At 43.1% G+C, this 20,793-nt stretch overlaps 1 protein-coding gene across 1 annotated transcript; it reads right to left on the minus strand.

Moving 5' to 3' along the window:
• Positions 1-8,883: 8,883 nt before the first annotated feature.
• plekho1a (pleckstrin homology domain containing, family O member 1a) lies at positions 8,884-20,440 on the minus strand. The gene is made up of 10 exons (XM_068733162.1): positions 20,235-20,440; positions 18,782-18,931; positions 15,525-15,665; positions 14,063-14,167; positions 13,776-13,877; positions 13,369-13,689; positions 12,496-12,593; positions 12,202-12,364; positions 11,944-12,056; positions 8,884-11,702 (listed from the first exon to the last, which is right to left on the minus strand). Exons 1-10 carry the CDS (start codon positions 20,259-20,261, stop codon positions 10,880-10,882), a joined length of 2,043 nt encoding a protein of 680 aa, XP_068589263.1. The 5' UTR covers positions 20,262-20,440; the 3' UTR covers positions 8,884-10,879.
• Positions 20,441-20,793: the final 353 nt, after the last annotated feature.

Here is a 20,793-nt window from a genome sequence, read left to right on the forward strand (position 1 = left end):
CCTCGCTCTCTGATTGGCTGCTGGACTGAAAACATTCACTTTCATTTATTTGTCTCCTGATGCTGAAATAAAGTGATGAATAATAGATTAATGATCGTGGTGTGTGTGTGTATATATATATATGTAAGTATATATATATATTATTTATAACATAATTTATATTGTATAATATAAATAAATAATACTATTTATATTGTATGAATATAAATATTATATATTTATATTGTTATAATATAAATATGATATATGTGTATATATATATATATGTGTGTGTGTGTATATATAATATATATATATATATACTATATATATTATATATACATATATATACTATATACATGTATGTATGTATAGTATGTATGTATGTAATGTATGTGTGTATATATAATATTATATAGTATATATATAGTATATTATAATTATATATGTATATATATATAATGTATATATATATTATATATATGTATATATAGTATTATATAATATGTGTGTATATATATTATAGTTGTATATATATATATGTGTATTATATATATGTATATGTATAACTGTATACTATATATGTATTATATAAGTACTATATGTATTTTATATATATATATATATATATATATGTATATTATATATATATGTATATGTATATATAAATATATATGTATATGTATATATAGTATATATATGTATATATATATTATATATTGTATATATAGTTAATATATATATATGTATATATAGTATATATATATAGTAGATATACTAGATATATATATATATTATATATATATGTAGTATATATATATGTATCTATATATATATGTGATATATATATATACTATATATATATATGTATATATATATATATATATATATGTATGTATATATATGTGTATATATAATATAGTATGTATAGTATATACTGATATGTATAGTATATATATAAGTATATATATACTATATACATATATATATATATGTAATATATATATATATATAGTGTATATATATATGTATATATATATACGTATATGTATATATATATATACACACACCATATATACATATACATAATATAATATACATTATATATATATAGTAATACGTATATATATATATAATATATATATATGTGTGTGTAATATATATATATACACACACATATATACATATACATACTATATATACATATATATATATATACTATACATATATATATATATATTATATGTGTGTGTATATATAATTATATATATATATGTGTGTAGTGTTATATACTATATAGATATATAATAATTATTTATGTGTGTGTATATATGATACTTATACTATATATGTGTGTGTATATATATATATATTGTGTGTACTATATATGTGTGTGTGTATATACTATATATATGTGTGTGTATTATATATAATATACCTATATATATATATATGTGTATACTATATATATATATATATATATATATATGTGTGTATATATATATATATGTGAGAGATGTTTCTTTATGTTAACTAAAATAAGTCAAACTTTAAATATAAAAATGTTAAATTGTTTTTTTAAAGTTCAGATTATTTAAATTTGCTACATTTTCAAAACTTTGAACAATTTTTGAACAAATCATTGAGATTTAGTTCAGATCACCTTCATGAAGCACAAAGGAGCTCATGTTTCCTGTTAGGGAGACGAGTTAATGAGGAGAGGAAACGAGATGGATGAAACGGAGCATCCTTTGACCTCTGAGCCGCCTCCTCCTCCTCCTGTTAACACGATGAAACTGGTCAAATTGTCCTTTAATGGACTATAACAGCTTGTGGCACACACACACACAGCACACACACACACACACATCACACACACACACACACACACACACACACACACACACACACACACACACACACACACACTCCCTCCCCAGAGAGTTTCCTGTCTGACATCAGTCTTATGAGATTCAGGTGTCGGTCACAGCTGCTCTGATTGGTTGGTGAGTGTCAGCTGATTGTAGGCGTGTCATCGTTCAGACTGATCAGAGCTCCTGTTGTCTACTCAACTGAGTACTAATACTACAGTGTATACATACTCGGATACAATTAAAAGCACAGACTTTAAAAAATGTAATTTTCAGATGTATTTAACTACATTTTGTTAATTATACTTAAAGTATTGAAAGTAGAAAATTGTCTCCTTTGACCATGAATGGATAACTGGAGGGAGGGGCCGACCGGGAACAAGGGTGTGTGTGTGTGTGTGTGTGTGTGTGTGTGTGTGTGTGTGTGTGTGTGTGTGTGTGTGTGTGTGTGTGTGTGTGTGTGTGTGTGTGTGTGTGTGTGTGTGTGTGTGTGTGTGTGTGTGTGTGTGTGTGTGTGTGTGCGCGCGCGCCTCTAAAATATTTACACTCTCTGACCTGAAAAGCTTTTGGTCGTCATGTTATTTTTATAACACACACACACACACACACACACACACACACACACACACTCAGCTATTATTGGACAGATACAGCAGGTCGATGACATCACTCTGACCTCAGCGCTGCAGTTTGTTTGTGATGATGATGTCACTGTTTCTTTGTGTTGATAATAAACAGGAAGTATTTTTAGTTCTGTTGCATACGAGAGCTTCTCTTCCTCCTACTTCTTCCTTCTCCTCTTCTTCCTCCTGCTTCTCCTCCTCTTCCTCCTGCTGCTCCTCTTCCTCCTCTTCTTCTTCATCCTGGTTCTCTTCTTCTTCTACATGCTCCTCCTCTACTTCTGCTTCTCCTTCTCCTCTTCCTCCTGCTTCTCCTTCTCTTATTCTTCCTCCTGCTCCTCCTCTTCCTCCTGTCTTTCTCGTACTAACGTCCTGAAGTTGTTTTTTTGCTCTTTATTATGTCTATTTAATATTTAACATTTTAATTTTGGGTCAGTGCACTGTAAGTGTGTTTATCAGAAGTAGCGAAAGAAGTACTTTGATACTTTACTTCAGTAGAACTATTTAAATATTTAAAGTATTTAAAATACAATTGAAGAAAAACTACAAAAGTATCGGCATCAAATACTTGATGTACCAAAAGTAAAAGTACGCATTCAGATTGATGTTCATGATATAATAAATATATCATATATATAATTCATTCATCATTTCATAATTTCCTCTCCGGGGAGCCATCACCTTAACATGGTGGAGAGGTTTGAGTGCCCCCATGACCCTGAGGGCTATGTTGTCTGGAGCCTAGAGCTCCTGGTAGGGTCTCCCATGGCAAATTGGTCTCAGGCGAAGGGCCAGACTAAGAATGGTTAAAAATCCCCAATGAAAAACCAAAGAAGAGTTGAGGAGACCCTGCCCGGAGGAAGCCCGGGGCCCACGTCTGGAGCCAGGCCCAGTCGGAGGGCCCGACAGCGAGTGCCTGGTGGCCGGGTTTGCCACGGAGCCCGGCCGGGCACAGCCCGAAGCAGCAACATGGCACCTTCCTCCTCTCCATCCTGTGCGGGAGGAACCGCTGGGGTCGGGTGCGCTGCCCCATGGGTGGCAGTGAAGGCCAGGGATCTCGACGGACCAGACCCGGGCGGCAAAGGCTGGCTCTGGGGACGTGGAACGTCACCTCTCTGTGGGGGAAGGAGCCGGAGCTTGTGCGGGAGGTGGAGCGCTACCAGTTAGATCTGTTGGGGCTTACTTCTACGCACTGCATCGGTTCTGGAACCGTACTCCTGGATAGGGGTTGGACTATTTTCTTCTCTGGAGTTGCTCAGGGTGTGAGGCGCCAGGCAAGTGTGGGGATACTCACAAATCCCCGGCTGAGTGCCGCTGCGCCAGAGTTTACCCCGGTGGACGAGAGGGTCGCCTCCCTACGCCTGCGAGTTATGGGGGGGAAAACTCTGACTGTTGTCTGTGCATATGCACCGAACAACAGTTCAAAGTATTCGGCCTTCTTAGAGACCCTGACTGGAGTCCTGTATGGGGCTCCAGTGGGGGACTCCATAGTTCTGCTGGGGGATTTCAACGCGCACTTGGGCAACGATGGGGATACCTGGAGAGGCGTGATTGGGAGGAACGGCCTCCCTGATCTAAATCCGAGGGGTCGTTTGTTGTTGGACTTCTGTGCTAGTCATAGATTGTCCATAACGAACACCATGTTTGAGCATAAGGATGTACATAAGTGTACGTGGTACCAGAGCACCCTAGGCCGAAGGTCGATGATTGATTTTGTGATCGTATCGTCGGATCTGAGGCCGTATGTTTTGGACACTCAGGTGAAGAGAGGGGCAGAGCTGTCAACTGATCACCATCTGGTTGTGAGTTGGGTCAGAGGGTGGGGGAAAACTCTGGACAGACCTGGTAAGCCCAAACGGGTAGTGCGGGCAAACTGGGAACGTCTGGAGGAGGCCCCCTGTCCGGGAGATTTTCAACTCACACCTCTGGCGGAGCTTTTCTAGCATCCCTGTGGAGGTTGGGGGCATCGAACAGGAATGGACGATGTTCAAAGCTTCTGTTGCCAAAGCTACGGCGGTGAGCTGTGGTGTCAAGGTCTTAGGTGCCTCAAGGGGCGGTAACCCTCAAACACCGTGGTGGACACCGGTGGTCAGGGAAGCGGTCCGACTGAAGAAAGAGGCCTTTCGGGATGTTATCCCGGAGGACTCCTGAGGCAGATCCAAGGTACCGACAGACCCGAAGGGCTTCAGCCGCTGCCGTGAAGGAGGTAAAGCAGCGGGTGTGGGAGGAGTTCAGAGTAGCCATGGAGAAGGACTTTCAGGCGGCACCAAGGTGTTTCTGGAAAACCGTCCGGAACCTCAGGAGGGGTGAAACATCCAAGCTGTATACAGTAAGGATGGGACTCTGTTGACTTCAACTGAGGGGGTAATCGGGCGGTGGAAGGAGCACTTTGAGGAAGTCCTGAATCCGACTAATACGCCCTCTATGGTAGAGGCAGAGCTGGAGGCTGATGGGGGAGCATCATCAATTTTCCCGGTGGAAGTCACTGAGGTAGTCAGTGCAGTGCCGTCCAGAAATGCTGAGAGCACTGGGTGTGGAGGAGCTGTCTTGGATGACACGTCTCTTCAACATTGTGTGGAGGTCTGGGACGGTGCCTAGGGAGTGGCAGACTGGGGTGGTGGTTCTCCTGTTCAAAAGGGGGGACCAGAGGGTGTGTGCCAATTACCGCGGTATCACACTACTCAGCCTCCCTGGTAAAGTCTATTCCAAGGTGCTGGAAATGAGGGTTTGGCCGATAGTCGAACCTCGGATTGAAGAGGAACAATGCGGATTCCGTCCTGGCCGTGGAACAACGGACCAGCTCTTCACTCTAGCAAGGATCCTGGAGGGGGCTTGGGAATACGCCCATTCGGTCTACATGTGTTTTGTGGACCTGGAGAAGGTGTATGACTGGGTTCCCCCGGGAAATGCTGTGGGAGGTGCTGAGGGAGTATGGGGTTAGGGGCCCACTTCTGGGGGCCATCCAATCCCTGTACACCCAAATCGAGAGCTGTGTCCGGGTTCTCTGCAGTAAGTTGGACTCGTTTCCGGTGAGGGTTGGCCTCCGTCAGGACTGCACTTTGTCACCAATCCTGTTTGTGGTATTCATGGACAGGATATGGAGGCATAGTCGTGGGGAGGAGTGTTTACAGTTTGGTGGGCTGAGGATTGCATCGCTGCTGTTTGCAGATGATGTGGTCCTGATGTCTTCATCGGGCTGTGACCTCCAGCACTCACTGGATCGGTTCGCAGCCGAGTGTGAAGTGGTTGGGATGAGGATCAGCACCACTAAATCTGAGGCCATGGTTCTCAGCAGGAAACCGGTGGATTGCCCACTCCGGGTAGGGAATGAGTCCTTCCCCCAAGTGAAGGAGCTCAAGTACCTCAGGGTCTTGTTCGCGAGTGAGATTGGTCGGAGAATCGGAGCAGCTGGGGCGGTATTGCAGTCTCTTTACCGCACCGTTGTGACGAAAAGAGAGCTGAGCCGTAAGACAAAGCTCTCTATCTACCGGGCAATCTTCCTTCCTACCCTCACCTATGGTCATGTGGACTGGGTCATGACCGAAAGAATTAGATCGCGGGTACAAGCGGCCAAAATTTGTTTCCTCAGGAGGGTGGCTGGCGTCTCCCTTAGAGATTGGGTGAGTATTTCGGTCACCTGTGAGGGACTCAGAGTAGAGCCGCTGCTTCTTTGCGTGGAACAGAGCCAGTTGAGGTGGTTTGGGCATCTGGTGAGGATGCCACCTGGGCGCCTCCCTAGGGAGGTGTTCCAGGCACGACCGGCTGGGAGGAGACCCCGAGGGAGGCCCAGGACCAGGTGGAGGGATTATATCTCCAAATTGACCTGGGAGCACCTCGGGATCCCCCAGTCAGAGCTGGCTGATGTGGCTCAGGAAAGGGAAGTTTGGGGTCCCCTGCTGGAGCTGTTGCCCCCGCGACCCGATCCTGTATAAGCGGTTGAAGATGAGATGAGATAATTCATCATTTGTTAGTTTTAATATTTAGTGCAGTGGTCTGCAACAGGGGGTCTGCGACATTTTTGGTTGATTTTTTTTCCACAAATTTAAATACACATTAACATGAATCCGATAAATGGAGGCAGAAGATGTTATCTTTCAGTCAGAAATGCACATTCAGCGACACACAGGAGCTCTCTCAAGCTGGGCACCGGTTCACTCACAGCGCCAGACTAGCCTGGACCGGTCCCTCCAAGCTTCCTGCACACAAAGAGGAGGACCCGCCCCCCTATCGCTGCTGTGCCAATCAGGAGGCCGCATGTTACACGCTGGCTCTGTCAGGTTCCCCGTGATTGACCGAGAGTCTATTCAGTCCCCAGCTGACTAAGATCCCAGACACAAGGACGCATGCTGCAATATTATTTGAAGAGGAGATACCGTTGTAAAAACATTTTTTTATTAATTAAAAAATGTACTTCACCCATAAATCCTTGTGTTCCTGGCTAAAACACTGCAGCTCCTATCCAGGTGTATGTATGGACATTGTTATGAGCGAAAATGGATCGTTTTGTAACTCGACCAAAAAACATGAATCTGTCCATTATTGTAATAGTTCAGTATTGTATGCAAGATAACAGGTATGTTTATGCATGGCAGTGGCACTAATAGACCATCACTCATTTTAGTTAAAATAAAAACGTCAGTTTGAATATCTTGTATGTATGATTATCATACAGTGTGTTTATGAATGTCAGTGTCACGACCTCCTACTCACTGTACCTTTAAAGTAAAACATGAAGACATGAACCTGTGTATCGTTTGAATAGCTTAGTATTGAATGCACAATAACACAGTATGTTTATACATGGAACTAGGCCCAGTTTAATACAAAACACAATTTTATACTGTATATAGTCGGGGGTCCCTGCTCCATCTCTCTATTGGTTTGGGGGTCCTTGGCCTGAAACACGTTGAAGACTCTGAGCTAGAGTTAATATGAAGTCACATAAATAAATACTAAGAGAAGAGATGAGAAATAAGAACGATGGAGATGTGAGGATTAAACGAGGTCGAGGTTTTGAACAGACGCTGCAGGGCTCTGAGTCACAATGAACACACACACACACACACCATCCCCCAACACACACACACCCCCCTCTATAATCCCTCCTGTTTTAAATGAGAACAAACTGTAACACTGACCTGGTACACACTGGACCACTGAGTGTGTGTGTGTTAATAAAACATGTAATACCCCCCCCCACCACCAACACACACACACACACACTAAAGCAGAAGCGTGATGATGACACACTCTGAGAGAATCGGTGTAAATAATTTATGGGACTCTGAGTTGAACACGAATCAGAGACTGGTTTCATCTCAGTAAATAACCCAGATAACACACGTAGACCAGGAGCCTGTGAGACACGTAGACCAGGACCCTGTGAGACACGTAGACCAGGACCCTGTGAGACACGTAGACCAGGACCCTGTGAGATACGTAGACCAGGACCCTGTGAGATACGTAGACCAGGACCCTGTGAGACGCGTAGACCAGGACCGCGTGAGACGCGTAGACCAGTACACTGTGAGACACGTAGACCAGGACCACGTGAGACACGTAGACCAGGACCCTGTGAGACACGTAGACCAGGAACCTGTGAGACACGTAGACCAGGACACTGTGAGACACGTAGACCAGGACCGCGTGAGACGTGTAGACCAGGACCCTGTGAGACACGTAGACCAGGACACTGTGAGACGCGTAGACCAGGACCCTGTGAGACACGTAGACCAGGCCTGCGTGAGACATGTCGACCAGAACTACGTGAGACGCGTAGACCAGGACCCTGTGAGACGCGTAGACCAGGTCCAACGTGTCGACTCGTTATGTCGGCTCAGATATTAGCATGCTAACACAATGCTAAGCTACGCTAACCATCTTTCATGAAACAAAGAGAAAGAAGGTTTATAAATAATGACTGTGACACGAAAACACAGCCGCAGATTAGTCATTAAGAAATGCTCACGCATGCATACACACACACACACACACACACACACACACACACACACACACACACACACACTCAGGTCAGTGAGCTGTAATGCAGAGCAGATGTAGGGCAGCACAAACGGCATCGCTCCATTACACAACTCCACCTCTAGTGTGTGTGTGTGTGTGTGTGTGTGTGTGTGTATGTGTGTGTGTGTGTGTGTGTGTGTGTGTGTGTGTGTGTGTGTGTGTGTGTGTGTCCTACTAACCGATGAAGCTCACTCTGGGCTGTCGGCCAATAGCGCAGCTGGATCCGTGGATCATGTGACGAGAATCAGGATGTGTGATTTCTGCATTTGTGTCCAAATTCCAACATATTCTGAGTCACGTTTTAAAGTTAAACATTATTATTAAAGACATTAAAGAGAAGGTGAAATAGTTTCTTACTTATTTTATTTTGATGTGAAAACGAAGACGCTCTAAACAGAAAATAAACAGTGTTTTTTTGGCTCCATTTACCCACAATGCATTGCCGTATACAGTAATTCAAACATCAATATATAAATCTTGAGCAAAACAAAAAAGATGGAACATTTAAAATAACTTGTTTTCATTTTTTAACAAAGTTGTAAATGTGCTTAAACTTTAAAATAAATAAAAGTTTGTTCAACATCTTTTCACCAACATCACTGAACAGAACAATGAGACTTTAATAAGTAATATTAATATATTACTTATTAATAATATGACAACATGCCAAAAACAAACCAATGTGAATATTTAACTGTAACACACAAACGTGACTTTAAATAGAAAACATCGCTCACTGACTCATCAGCTGATTGGTGTGGAAACGTTGGCAGCTCTTCATGTTTCGTATTCCAAAGAAAGTGCAAGTTTTAATATAGAAAAACACTTATTGTTGTCGCGGGCCGCAGCTAACAATCATTTCTATTTGTTTAAAATATCAGTAATGTAAACGGATTTCATTTATGGATTATTTACTGAAACAATTATAGAAGTACTGTTTGGTAAGAAATATGTATAGTATGCATATTTAAGAGAGGAATATGTATTTATGTATTGACTTGGCTTAATATATCTTATTGTAGATATCTAATACATATATATATGTATATATACATATATACATATATATATATATGTGTGTCAGCGACTTGGTCGTATTTGACGGCTAAACGTGAATTGCGTCCCGTTTGTTTGTATGATTTCATCATAAATTTATATTTAAACTATGAAATTTGTCCCTTTCAGTAAATACGTAGCTGTCGTTATTATTTTAAAACAATTTTAAAGCAATCGTTATTAAAATCGATTCCTTATGCTTCTATGAAAATGCTTTTTAAACAACAAAAAATCTGTGTTATCCTTAAATATCCAGTATGAGTCGGGTGTTAATTGTGCTTTTTGTTCTATGTTCTATATTCATAAGATAATATTCAATTATATTATTACAAACTGAACATATTGCACAGATTGTGGGAGGAGTTACAACGGTATATATTTTAGTTCTGTTTCAGCCCGTGACTGAGCAACAAGTGGAGCGTGAGGGAAGACATATTCTTTGTTTCTTATTGACATTATTGCTTTTTCTCTCTTCTTGTCGAACATTAAACTCCCTGATTTTATTGTTAAAACTCAGAGTTAATGATTAAAAACGTCAACAGAGAGCCATAGGAGAGATAAATGACGCTACAACTAAATCAGAGACAATTTATAAGATTGCATTAACAGAATTAGTCAGACAATAAGACATAATATATATTAGCAAATAAATTAGGAAACAGATATTAAAAGTCGTAATAATCACCGTGCTTGTAGGAAACGTAGTGCTCTTCAGTGCCTTCATGTTTTTGTCTTATTGAAAAAGTTCCCTATTGTATAAATGTTGACATCTTTGCTTGAAAAAAAGAAAAAGTCTCTTTTTAAATGACAAACTATTTTTTTTTCATCTTCCGAAAAACCCTGAAGGTCTCTTCCAAAAAAAAACTCACAGGAAGAAGTTGTCTTTGAACTAAACGGAGAGGCTTTTCACTTCACTTTCAGCGATAAAAGACAAAGAAGAAGAAACGTGCAGCACCGTTAGAGAAGGTGAAGCGCCTCTCCATTAAAACTGTGTTAAATTAAATGTGACACATCCGTCACACAAAGAGACTTTGTAGAATACAAACGGGCAGCAGAAGTGAGAGGGCGTCTGATGACGGTCTAGTGCACCGTGGAGGATTAAAGTTACCAAACCTCCCGGGAAGACCGCTGGTGTCGAAACAATTCCACATTTGCTTTTAAGTGTTCACGTGCGTCTGACCATCGCTGGTTAAAAGATGAAAAACATTTGAGGAACAGAATAAAACAAATCCCCAAGTTTCTTTTTGCGTGTGAGCATGCTGGCAAACGCTGCTACTTTTCATTGAGAAAATTCAATTCAATGAATATTTGTACGGAAGAAAATCCTCATCATGGGGTCTCGGACTCGTCCTCTTCGGGTGATGTCGGCGATGTGGGCGTGTCCTCCTCGTCTGCTGCCGCGGTTGCCTTGGGCAACCCAGCCGCCGCCGCCGTCAACGCCATCTTCTCGTAGGTCCTCCTGCGCTGCCGCCGCAGCGTCTGGCTCTGCAGCTCCTTCACCTCCTGCAGGACCTCCTGCGCCTCCTTCCACGACGACACAGCCTCCTCCAGGAGGCGCTCAGCCTCTTCGCGCCTCCGATCCACCTCCAGGTCGTCCTCCGACAGCAGGGATGGCGGTGAGGAGGGCGGAGGTGGAGACAGGCGGTGTTTGTCGGGGGTTTTGGACGCTGGTGACTCGAAGGATCCGGAGAAGCTCGGGGAGTTCTTCTGACTCGGAGACGGCGACTCCTTGCTGCTCCCCCGACGCAGAGAGTTGGTTTCACTCCCTCGTGGTGAATCGCAGCCTTTAACCTGAGAGGAGTCGGATCCTCCCACGCTAGGAGGTGATTCAGGTGACTTCTGGACAGGAGAGTCGTCCTCCTTGCTGGGACAAGAGGAGCCGAACGGTCCCTTGAGTTTTGGTGAACGGACCGTCTCGGAGCTCTTTGTCCGAGGAGAGTCAGTCAGACGAGGTGAATCTTTCAGTCGAGGAGAGTCGTTGGCTTTAGTGGCGGGCGAATGGGATCCTCTGGATCGAGGCGAGTCGGCCCCTTTGGAGCGATTCTTCTTGGCTTTGGATCGAGGAGATTCTCTTCCTCTCAGACGGGGAGAGTCTTTGCCCCTCAGGCGAGGAGAGTCGCTGCTCCTGCTCCTCGGAGATCCAGACGACCTGCTGAAGAGGTCGACAAGAATCGGTTCAACACTAATCCTACTCGGCTTCACAACGGATTTCTTTTGAGAATTAGCTGCAGACATTCAATGCTTTGGTATTCAATGTGTCGGATCATCTAACGGTGCCTGAAACACCCGTTCCGACGGTAGAATTGAAGGGGCTCGACCACAAATTTGGTACTTTTCAAAAGATTCCAAAAACCCTCTTTACGCAATGATTTGCCAAGTGAAGGCAGGCAAACCTGGAGTGAGGAGAGTCTGAGCCACGGAGGTGGTGGAGGCGGGGGGAGTCGATGCCCTTCAGGTAAGGTGAGCTGCCTCCTCGTTCTCTCTCTGCTTTGGCCTTCTGCAGCTCCTGTTAATCACAACACACAACATCAATCGTAAATTACATCCCATCCATCAATTTCTGCATTATTTGCTTCTGGTGACTGAACTGTCAGACAAATTAAAAACCCAACTAGCGAAGCTCAATGAACTCATGGACGAAGGCGTCGTACCTGCAGCCTCATCTCCTCCAGCAGCTCCTGAGCTCTCTGCATCCTCTGAGCGATGAGGCTCTGCAGCTGACCGACCGGCTGCACCGAAGCCCCGCCCACTGCCTCCTCTTCAGTCGGACAACGCCGAAGAGCCGAGCGCAACTCGGAGCGAATCATCGCCGGTCTGAGTAGGGTAAAGGAGGAAGGAGGGTACGGAAATGAAGAAAAGGTTTCGATTCACTGCTAATCTGCTCATGTGAATGTAGTTTGTCAGGTGAGGAGCTGTCGGTTTGTTTTATTATAATGTTCGCTCACCTGGAGGAGAGGACTTCGTCCATGGAGGCACAGCGACTTCGGCCCTGCATGCTGAACCTCTTCCCCGGCTGCGGTGTTTGAGACTGAGCCTTAAGGACCTGAAAGGTAACACAAGTCTGTTTGTATCTGTGGTTCAGGGATAAGAGGGAGTTCGGAGGGGCGTCGGTCGATCACACCGAGACGCGTCTCAACAGGAGCGTCCGCTTTACCAGAACCTTGTTGGCCACCAGGTTTCTGGGTGGATCCAACCAGGAATTTATGGTAACTGTAAAGGTTAGGGCTCCTGTCTTAAAGACATTCCTTTGGTTGACAAGACAAAGACAACAAGGACGAAGGTTCTGACTGCCCCAGTGGAAAAGCCAGTAGGGCAAAACAGCTGATGACCCGGTGGAGCGGGTGTGTGTCTGCAACCAGGCGATCAAAAGTAAATGACGGGGAAATACGGATTCAATGCAGACATCGAGCTCCTGCTGTTGAATGAGGAGAAGGGGAAAATTAAATATCGTTAATATCGATGTCCGTTCCAACCGCATCTACCGGCGTCACAACAGGAAGTCAGCGGTAGAGTAGTAAGGCCCGCACTTTTGTCCCGATTTGATTGGCTGCCTCGGTTCAAGTGTGACATTGACGAGCGGTGCGACTCGGCGCCTGGTGCTGAAAAATAATATTTTAACTTTTAATTTGCGTCTGAAAAAACGTGGCAGCGCTAGAGAGGTCTCGGTGTGATCGGCCCCCTTTAGAAATGTTTGCAAAGTAACAACTTCTTCTGTACTAATGCATTAAGCACACTTGATTAGACAAAGGTTAGAGCTTTAGGATATTGAGTAATGATTCACGGTCTACAAGAATCAGAATGTTAAAGAGTTTCCCAACCTGCACCTGCTGGGTCTTGTGGACCTTGGAGGCCTCCAGGTAGGACTGTTGGCCCCAGGACAACTCACTCCCCCTGGGCAGACTGCTGGTCTTCACCTTGGGCTCCTTGGGGGTCGCCCGCAGCTTCGACACATCCGTGCCGGATCGCTTACGAACTCCGACCCCCCAGGATCCGACGGCGGCCACCTGTCCACAGGAACCCCCCCTCTGCAGGTCGACCTGGAAACTCTCCCAGGATTCCCGGGAGTCGTAGTCCGGGGAGAAACCGTCCTCCTCTGCAACCAGGTCGAGGGTCAGCATGCCGTGGGAGGAGGTGGACGCCTGAGGGGTGAGTGACACAAGATGGTGTGATTTAAAATAAGTTAACAAGTTAAAACGGGAGAAAGATAAACGAGAGATCCCAGTACCACGGCCATGAGGTGTCCTCTGGTCGGCAGCCGGCGGCCATGAGGGATCTTTGCCCGGTCTCTGGTGGGATGAACCAGCGCACTGTCCTCCTCGATGGTCACCTGGACAGAGACATAGACACTGATTCTAGTGTAGGAGATGGTGTTACTCACTGAACTCACTAAAAGCTGAATCTAAGCCTAAGGACACCTGTGACAAAGCTAAGTTAGGCTAAGTAGACTTCTTAATGAGGCATTCAACCCGTTATCAGTGTCATCGAGGTTTACGACCAACACGCCTCCCTTACCTCATCTAAAATGCGGTTCTTGGCTTTGATGATTGCTACATTGAGGGCATTGACCCACGATTCCTTTTCCTCCGGACTCACCGCCAGAAACATGAGGTTAGGAACCTGCAAAAAGACAAAGAATTCACTGTGTTTGGTAGAATCCATCCATTAACCCTAACCGCCAATTTACAGTCCTCAATTAACCTGAGCTGCATGTCCTTGGACTGTGGAAGGAAGCCGAAGAACATATATATATATATATATATATATATATATATATATTTATACGTTAACCATCACAGTGTAAATAAAGTTTTCCTGACAATGGTTCTCCAGTATTCAGTAGAACATGTGTTTCTAGTCTCTGATCTTTGATCATGTTTCATTGTTAAAAACTAATCAAGAGGAGAGCTAGTAACGTTAGCAGCGCCGCTAACAACTAACCAACGGAGGTTCACTTCAGTTACACTATGATGCCTTCAGGCTCTGCTCAGTGAACATGAGTACTGACTGAAGGTAAATTATAACGTTATCGTGATGTGTTCACATGTAATCTGTAAAATGTAGTTTTGGTGATGAACTTGAATAAATCCAGTAGTTTGAAGGAGATGAATTATGAATTGTTATTAATATCTGTTAACATTGATCATCAATGATCAATAATTAGTATCAGCGGCAGATAAAAACGTGATCAGAGATGTAAAAGTTATATTTGTTTCTTTGTTTCTGTGAGTTTTCTGATCCGTTGCTCTTCTTCTGTTCCTGCTGTTAATCTTCTGTGTTTCTAATCTGATTTACTTTCATAGATTTAAAGATTAAATGTTTAGAATTCTAACAAATAAATAACTTCTGTATTTACATTCAATAACAGTGAAGCTAATGTTTCATACATTTTAATAAACCAGCTGATCAAGAAGAGTTCAGTAGCTGCTGCAGCATCAGGAGGACGAGGAGATGCTGGATGTCTCTTTTTTTTGAGAATTAGAAATCAGTAAATGACAAATCAGATGACTTCATCGGTGCTATGATGTCATGCGACATGATGTCATCGCTGTGTGGCCGTCATGAAGAGCGGCGGATTAAACATAAGACGGACATGTGAAAGCGTTTGGATTTTGCGGGGGATTAATCCGCCGTAACTCGTCCTCTGACGGACTAATGGGATTCTGAGGATTAAACCTTTTCATAGAAGAAGTTAAACACACACACACACACACACACACACACACACACACACACACACACACACACACACACACACACACACACACACACAGCTCGACCAATCGGTGCAGTCAAGGCTGGAAATCTACCAATGAGGTGGCAGCGTGAGAGTCTGGCGGGTCGGAGTAATCAGTGAGGACGAACACGGGGGGAGGATGAAGAGGAATAAAGAATCACTACTCAGTGATTCGTGTTCCCCTCGGGATGAACCGCCACAACGTTTTTATTGAAACTGATAAAAGGCGAAGCGACTCACGGTGTTTCCCGGCTGTCTGCAGCGCAGCAGTGTGAAGCGACTGTGGTTCTTCTTGCTGCGACTCTTTGCTTTCCTCAGCTCCTCCGAGCGCTCGTAGTCGGCCAGGTCGAACACTTCCTGAGCCCTCCGCTCGTCTTTCACCTGCAAACAAACACACGCTCACGTCACCGAGGGGTAATCGAACCTACGGGACGACGAGGTCACCGCCAAGTACGACGCCGAAGCAAAGAAACGCATCAATCAAAATATAAATGATGTGTGACAATGAACGAGGTGGACGTGACAAACACCGAGGTGAGAGTCCTTGAGAAGGTTTTAGTGGACTTTGAGGAGGTTTTATTGGACCTTGAGGAGGTTTTCATGGTTTTGGGTGGTCCAGGAGGATCTAAGATCCTTGAAGAGGTTTTGGATGGTTCTTTAGGAGGATCTAGTGGTCAGACTTAGTGGACCTTGAGGAGGATTTAGTGGTCCTTGAGGAAGTTCTAGTGGACCTTTAGGAGGATTCAGTGGTCCTTTTAGGAGTTTTTTTGTGGTTTTGGGTGGTCCAGGAGGAGCTAAAGGTCCTAAAGTAGGTTTTGGGTAGTGGATCTAGTGGACATTTAGGAGGTTTTAGTGGACCTTTAGGAGGTTTTAGTGGTCCTTGAGGAAGTTCTAGTGGACCTTGAGGAGGACTTAGTGGTCCTTGAGGAAGTTCTATTGGACCTTGAGGAGGTTTTAGTGGACTTTTAGGAGGTTTTAGTGGAAGTTCTAGTGGACCTTGAGGAGGACTTTGTGGTCCTTGAGGAAGTTCTACTGGACCTTTAGGAGGTTTTAGTGGTTTTGGGTGGTCCTTGAGGTTGACCTGAACTTTTTGTTTGATTTTCAACAACAAACACCCGACAGCCAATCAAAGAGCAGGATTCACACACAGCGTAAGGAGCAGCCAGCTGCTGTTTGTTTTGATGTAATCAGGTTAAAGACACACACACGCACACACACACACACACACACACACACACACACACACACACACACACTGACTTCCAATAAACAACTGTGAAACCATCCATCACTGTGTGTCTTCAAATCCCCCCCACATCAACAAGGTCAAATGGTGTGTGTGTGTGTGTGTGTGTGTGTGTGTGTGTGTGTGTGTGTGTGTGTGTGTGTGTGTGTGTGTGTGTGTGTGTGTGTGTGTGTGTGTGTGTGTGTGTGTGTGTGTTGGATGCAGTGGTCACATGTTGAAGCTGGTGACATTTGTCAATATCAGTACTAATGTGATCAATATGAGGCCTGAGCTTCAGTGATGCTGACAGAAACACACAACCTGATGTACATGTGTAGTATATACATATACTGACAAGTATATATTAATATATGTTATTTACATATACATACAAACATATACTTATATTATACGTACACACTTTTTCAATTGAAACAAAATAAATCAAACAAGAATAAATAAATCAAGAACAAAAGTACTTGCTTGAGTTTAGGGAACACAAGTACTTTCTTGACTTAAGGGAACAAAAGTACTTTCTTGAGTTTAGGGAACAAAAGTACTTGCTCGAGTTTAGGGAACAAAAATACTTGCTCGAGTTTAGGGAACAAAAATACTTGCTTAAGTTAAGGGAACACAAGTACTTGCTTGAGTTTAGGGAACAAAAGTACTTGCTTGAGTTTAGGGAACAAAAGTACTTGCTTGACTTAAGGGAACAAACTTACTTGCTTGAGTTTAGGGAACAAAAGTACTTTCTTGAGTTTAGGGAACAAAAGTACTTTCTTGAGTTAAGGGAACATAAGTACTTTGATGAAAGTCAACACAGTGACGTAATCACACGTTCTTCTATTTGATTTACAGGTGAACCACAGCTGCAGTGATTGATCGTCTGAACGGTAATTTAAAAACTAATTATCAGCTGTTTTAATGTTCCTGCATGAAAGGATGACACACACACACACACACACACACACACACACACACACACACACACACAGAGTGAAGCCTCCCTCAGGCTGCTGTATTTAATGTTCTGGGTCAACGTCTGAATACAGAAACAAGGCGACTGATCTGAGAACAAACACACACACACAATAACACACACACACACACACACACACACAATAACACACACACAATAACACACACACACACACACACGCAATAACACTCACTAAGAAGAGTTATTATTCTGCTGTTCAGTTCAGAAGAAAAATAAATCAGTGTTTCTGCTGTTGAAACTCAGTGAAGTGAAAACAAACTGGACTGAACCTTCATCATCATCATCTTCATCATCTTCATCATCTTCATCATCCTCATGTTGAGTCTACGGTGTGACTCAGCAGTTCTCAGCGTTACGTAACAGACGGTTACATAAAGTGAAGGACTGCAGAGTCAGTGAACACCTGCTGAACACCTCTGTGGTGCATTCAGGGACAATCTGACATCTGAGAGTCAGTAAACGATGGTTCGACAGAGCAAAGAAGTAAATAAAGATACCAACGAAGAAGAAGAAGAGTCTCAGCTGATGTTTGAAACTAAGGTAATGATGATGGAAAGTTTTCCCCTCGGTTTCATCATTTATTGAAAGGAAGGAAGGAAGGAAGGAGGAAGGGAAGGGAAGGAGGATGGAGGAAGGAAAAACACTGTGTGTGTGTGTGTGTGTGTGTGTGTGTGTGTGTGTGTGTGTGTGTGTGTGTGTGTGTGTGTGTGTGTGTGTGTGTCAGTCACATGACCGCTGACTCAGCATCACCAGAGTGATATAAACACATCATCACGTTGAGTTCTTCTTCTGGTCCAATAAAACCTGCAGCTACTTCAAAGACACAGAAGAAGAAGAAGAGCTGAACCAAAACAGCAAACAGCTGTCGACACTCTCTAACAGACCCGTCACAAATCTACCCACAATCCTCTCTGTCCTGTCTACAGCGATGACATCACCAGCCGGTTCAGAGGCCGACGACGTTTCACACTCCAGAGCTTTCAGTCGCTTTCACTTTGCTTCTTCTCTGAGACGTTTGTCTCACACACACACACACACACACACACACACACACACACACACAGTACATATTATATACTGTTTATGTAATATATGTGTTTATGTATACATATACTGTATGTGTATGTGTATATGTAGGAGTATATATGAGTGTGTTTATATATATACATACATATACACACATACAGTATATATGTGTGTATATGTGTGTATATATGTGTGTATATGTACATAGAGTATACTATAATACTACTGGGTAATGGTGGTCCTCACCTCTTTGTCAGAGATGTAGAGCTGGTCTCCTCTCAGGACCACAAACCGGTTCCTCCAGAGCTCCCTGAAGATCCCTCGACCGCAGAACTTCCTGATCCAGCCCACTTTGTCCGGCTGCTGGACCGCCTGCTGACCCGAGTCCTGAAGGCCCTGAAACACCAGAGAGAGAGGGGTCAGAGAGAGACCACAGAGACCAGTAGAGACCAGTAGAGACATCTACATTTTCAGAGCAAGAAGAAGAAGACGATGAAGACGTCAGGAAACGAGAGGAAGAGGAGTTTAGAGGATGCCACAGAGACCAGAAGAAGACCATGAAGCACGACAGAGAGCTGAGGAAGAGGGATCTATGGTGAGATGATGAAGATGTTCTCTATTCGTCTGACCTGCTTCAATTATATCAAAGGAAACACAGAGAAGAAGACGTTTGAGGTACTTGTACTTTACTTTGTATTTCATGCTACGTCATACTTCTACTACGAACACGACGTATTGTTACATCGGCTCCTCGTACTAAAAGTCTCTCCTCGTTGTTATGAAGTCAGTAACACGTCAATGTATGCTCGTTACATATATACAGTATTTTCAAAATAAAGTTCTGTCTTCACAGATTGAATCTTCTCCGGACCCTTCAGGTGTGTCTGGTGACCCTCTGGAGGGGCCCGACCCTTAGGTTCACAACCACTGGACTCAACTAGCGGAGCGTAAATAAAGTATTACGTCTTTTTATATTGTTGTACTAGTACTTTTACTTAAGTAAAGGATCAGAGTACTTCACTGTGACAAGATTGAATGTTTTATTTTGAGATGATCTTTAAATATAAAAACCTGTTTTAACAAGTATTTGTTATGAGTACTTTTTACTTATTTTGATGCGTTTGTACTTTTACTTGAGTCAGATTGCAGGACTTGTACTTGTAACAGAGTATTTGTATGCTGTAGTACCACTGAAGTACATGATCTGTGAACCAGATGCATCACAAACTGAACTCTGAATATTTAAAATGATAATCAAGATGTTCTTTGCTTTTATGTTTCAGACATTTATACATACATATATAATACATATATATACATATATAACATATATATATATATATAAATATATATGATCCTCTTTGTACACGTTTCCTATTAAAAACTCTGTTTACTTGTTATTTAATATTTACTGCTCAACATTCTGTTTGTCCTCATAAAGAACAAACATCATAAATATGTATTTATTGTATTTATTATATTTATTGTATTTATTGTATTTATGATGTTTATGATGTTTATGATGAGCTTTGTTTTCATATTTCACAGATTTCATCAAATAATGAGAACATGAAATGAATGTAGCTGAAGATATGAACGTGAATATGAATGAGTTATGAATGTATGAGGAGTGTAGTATTACGGGATGTTGTGAATGAACGGGATTATATTATATAAAGGGATGAACGGTGCAGCCTACCCTTCCTCTCTGGTTGCTCTTCTTCATCCTCCCGCCGCTCCGGGGCTCAGCGGACAATCACACCGACGGGGAGGCGGTTCGGCCCGGGTCCGGTAGCTCGGTGCCCGGTAGATCCTGGTGTCGGTGAATCCGTTAGTCCGTCCGGTTCCTCCTCAGATCCGCGTCTGTTGTCTGAACCGAGGCAGCATCCTCCCCGTGTGTGAGTGTGTGTGTGTGTGTGTGTGAGAGAGAGCTCGTGCAGGCAGATGCTCTCGCTCTCAACACACGTGAACGAGCTCGGACACGCGGACGCGCACGGTAGCCTACATTCCGGTGAAAAGAGCGCGACACCGCCATCTAGCGACACACACACACACACACACACATACACACACACACACACACACACACACCTTAAACAAAGAACCAATCATTCACAGCATTGTTGATAATTATCTCTCTAAATATATATTTATATATATATATAGAGAAAGATATATGTATATATACATATATAGATAGCGATATATATATATATACATATATATACCTATATAGATATATATATATATATATATAT

Source organism: Cebidichthys violaceus, unplaced genomic scaffold (genome assembly GCF_023349555.1).
Source record: "Cebidichthys violaceus isolate CVI_PGR_0920_01 unplaced genomic scaffold, fCebVio1.0.p SCAF_109, whole genome shotgun sequence".
NCBI classification, from domain to species: domain Eukaryota; kingdom Metazoa; phylum Chordata; class Actinopteri; order Perciformes; family Stichaeidae; genus Cebidichthys; species Cebidichthys violaceus.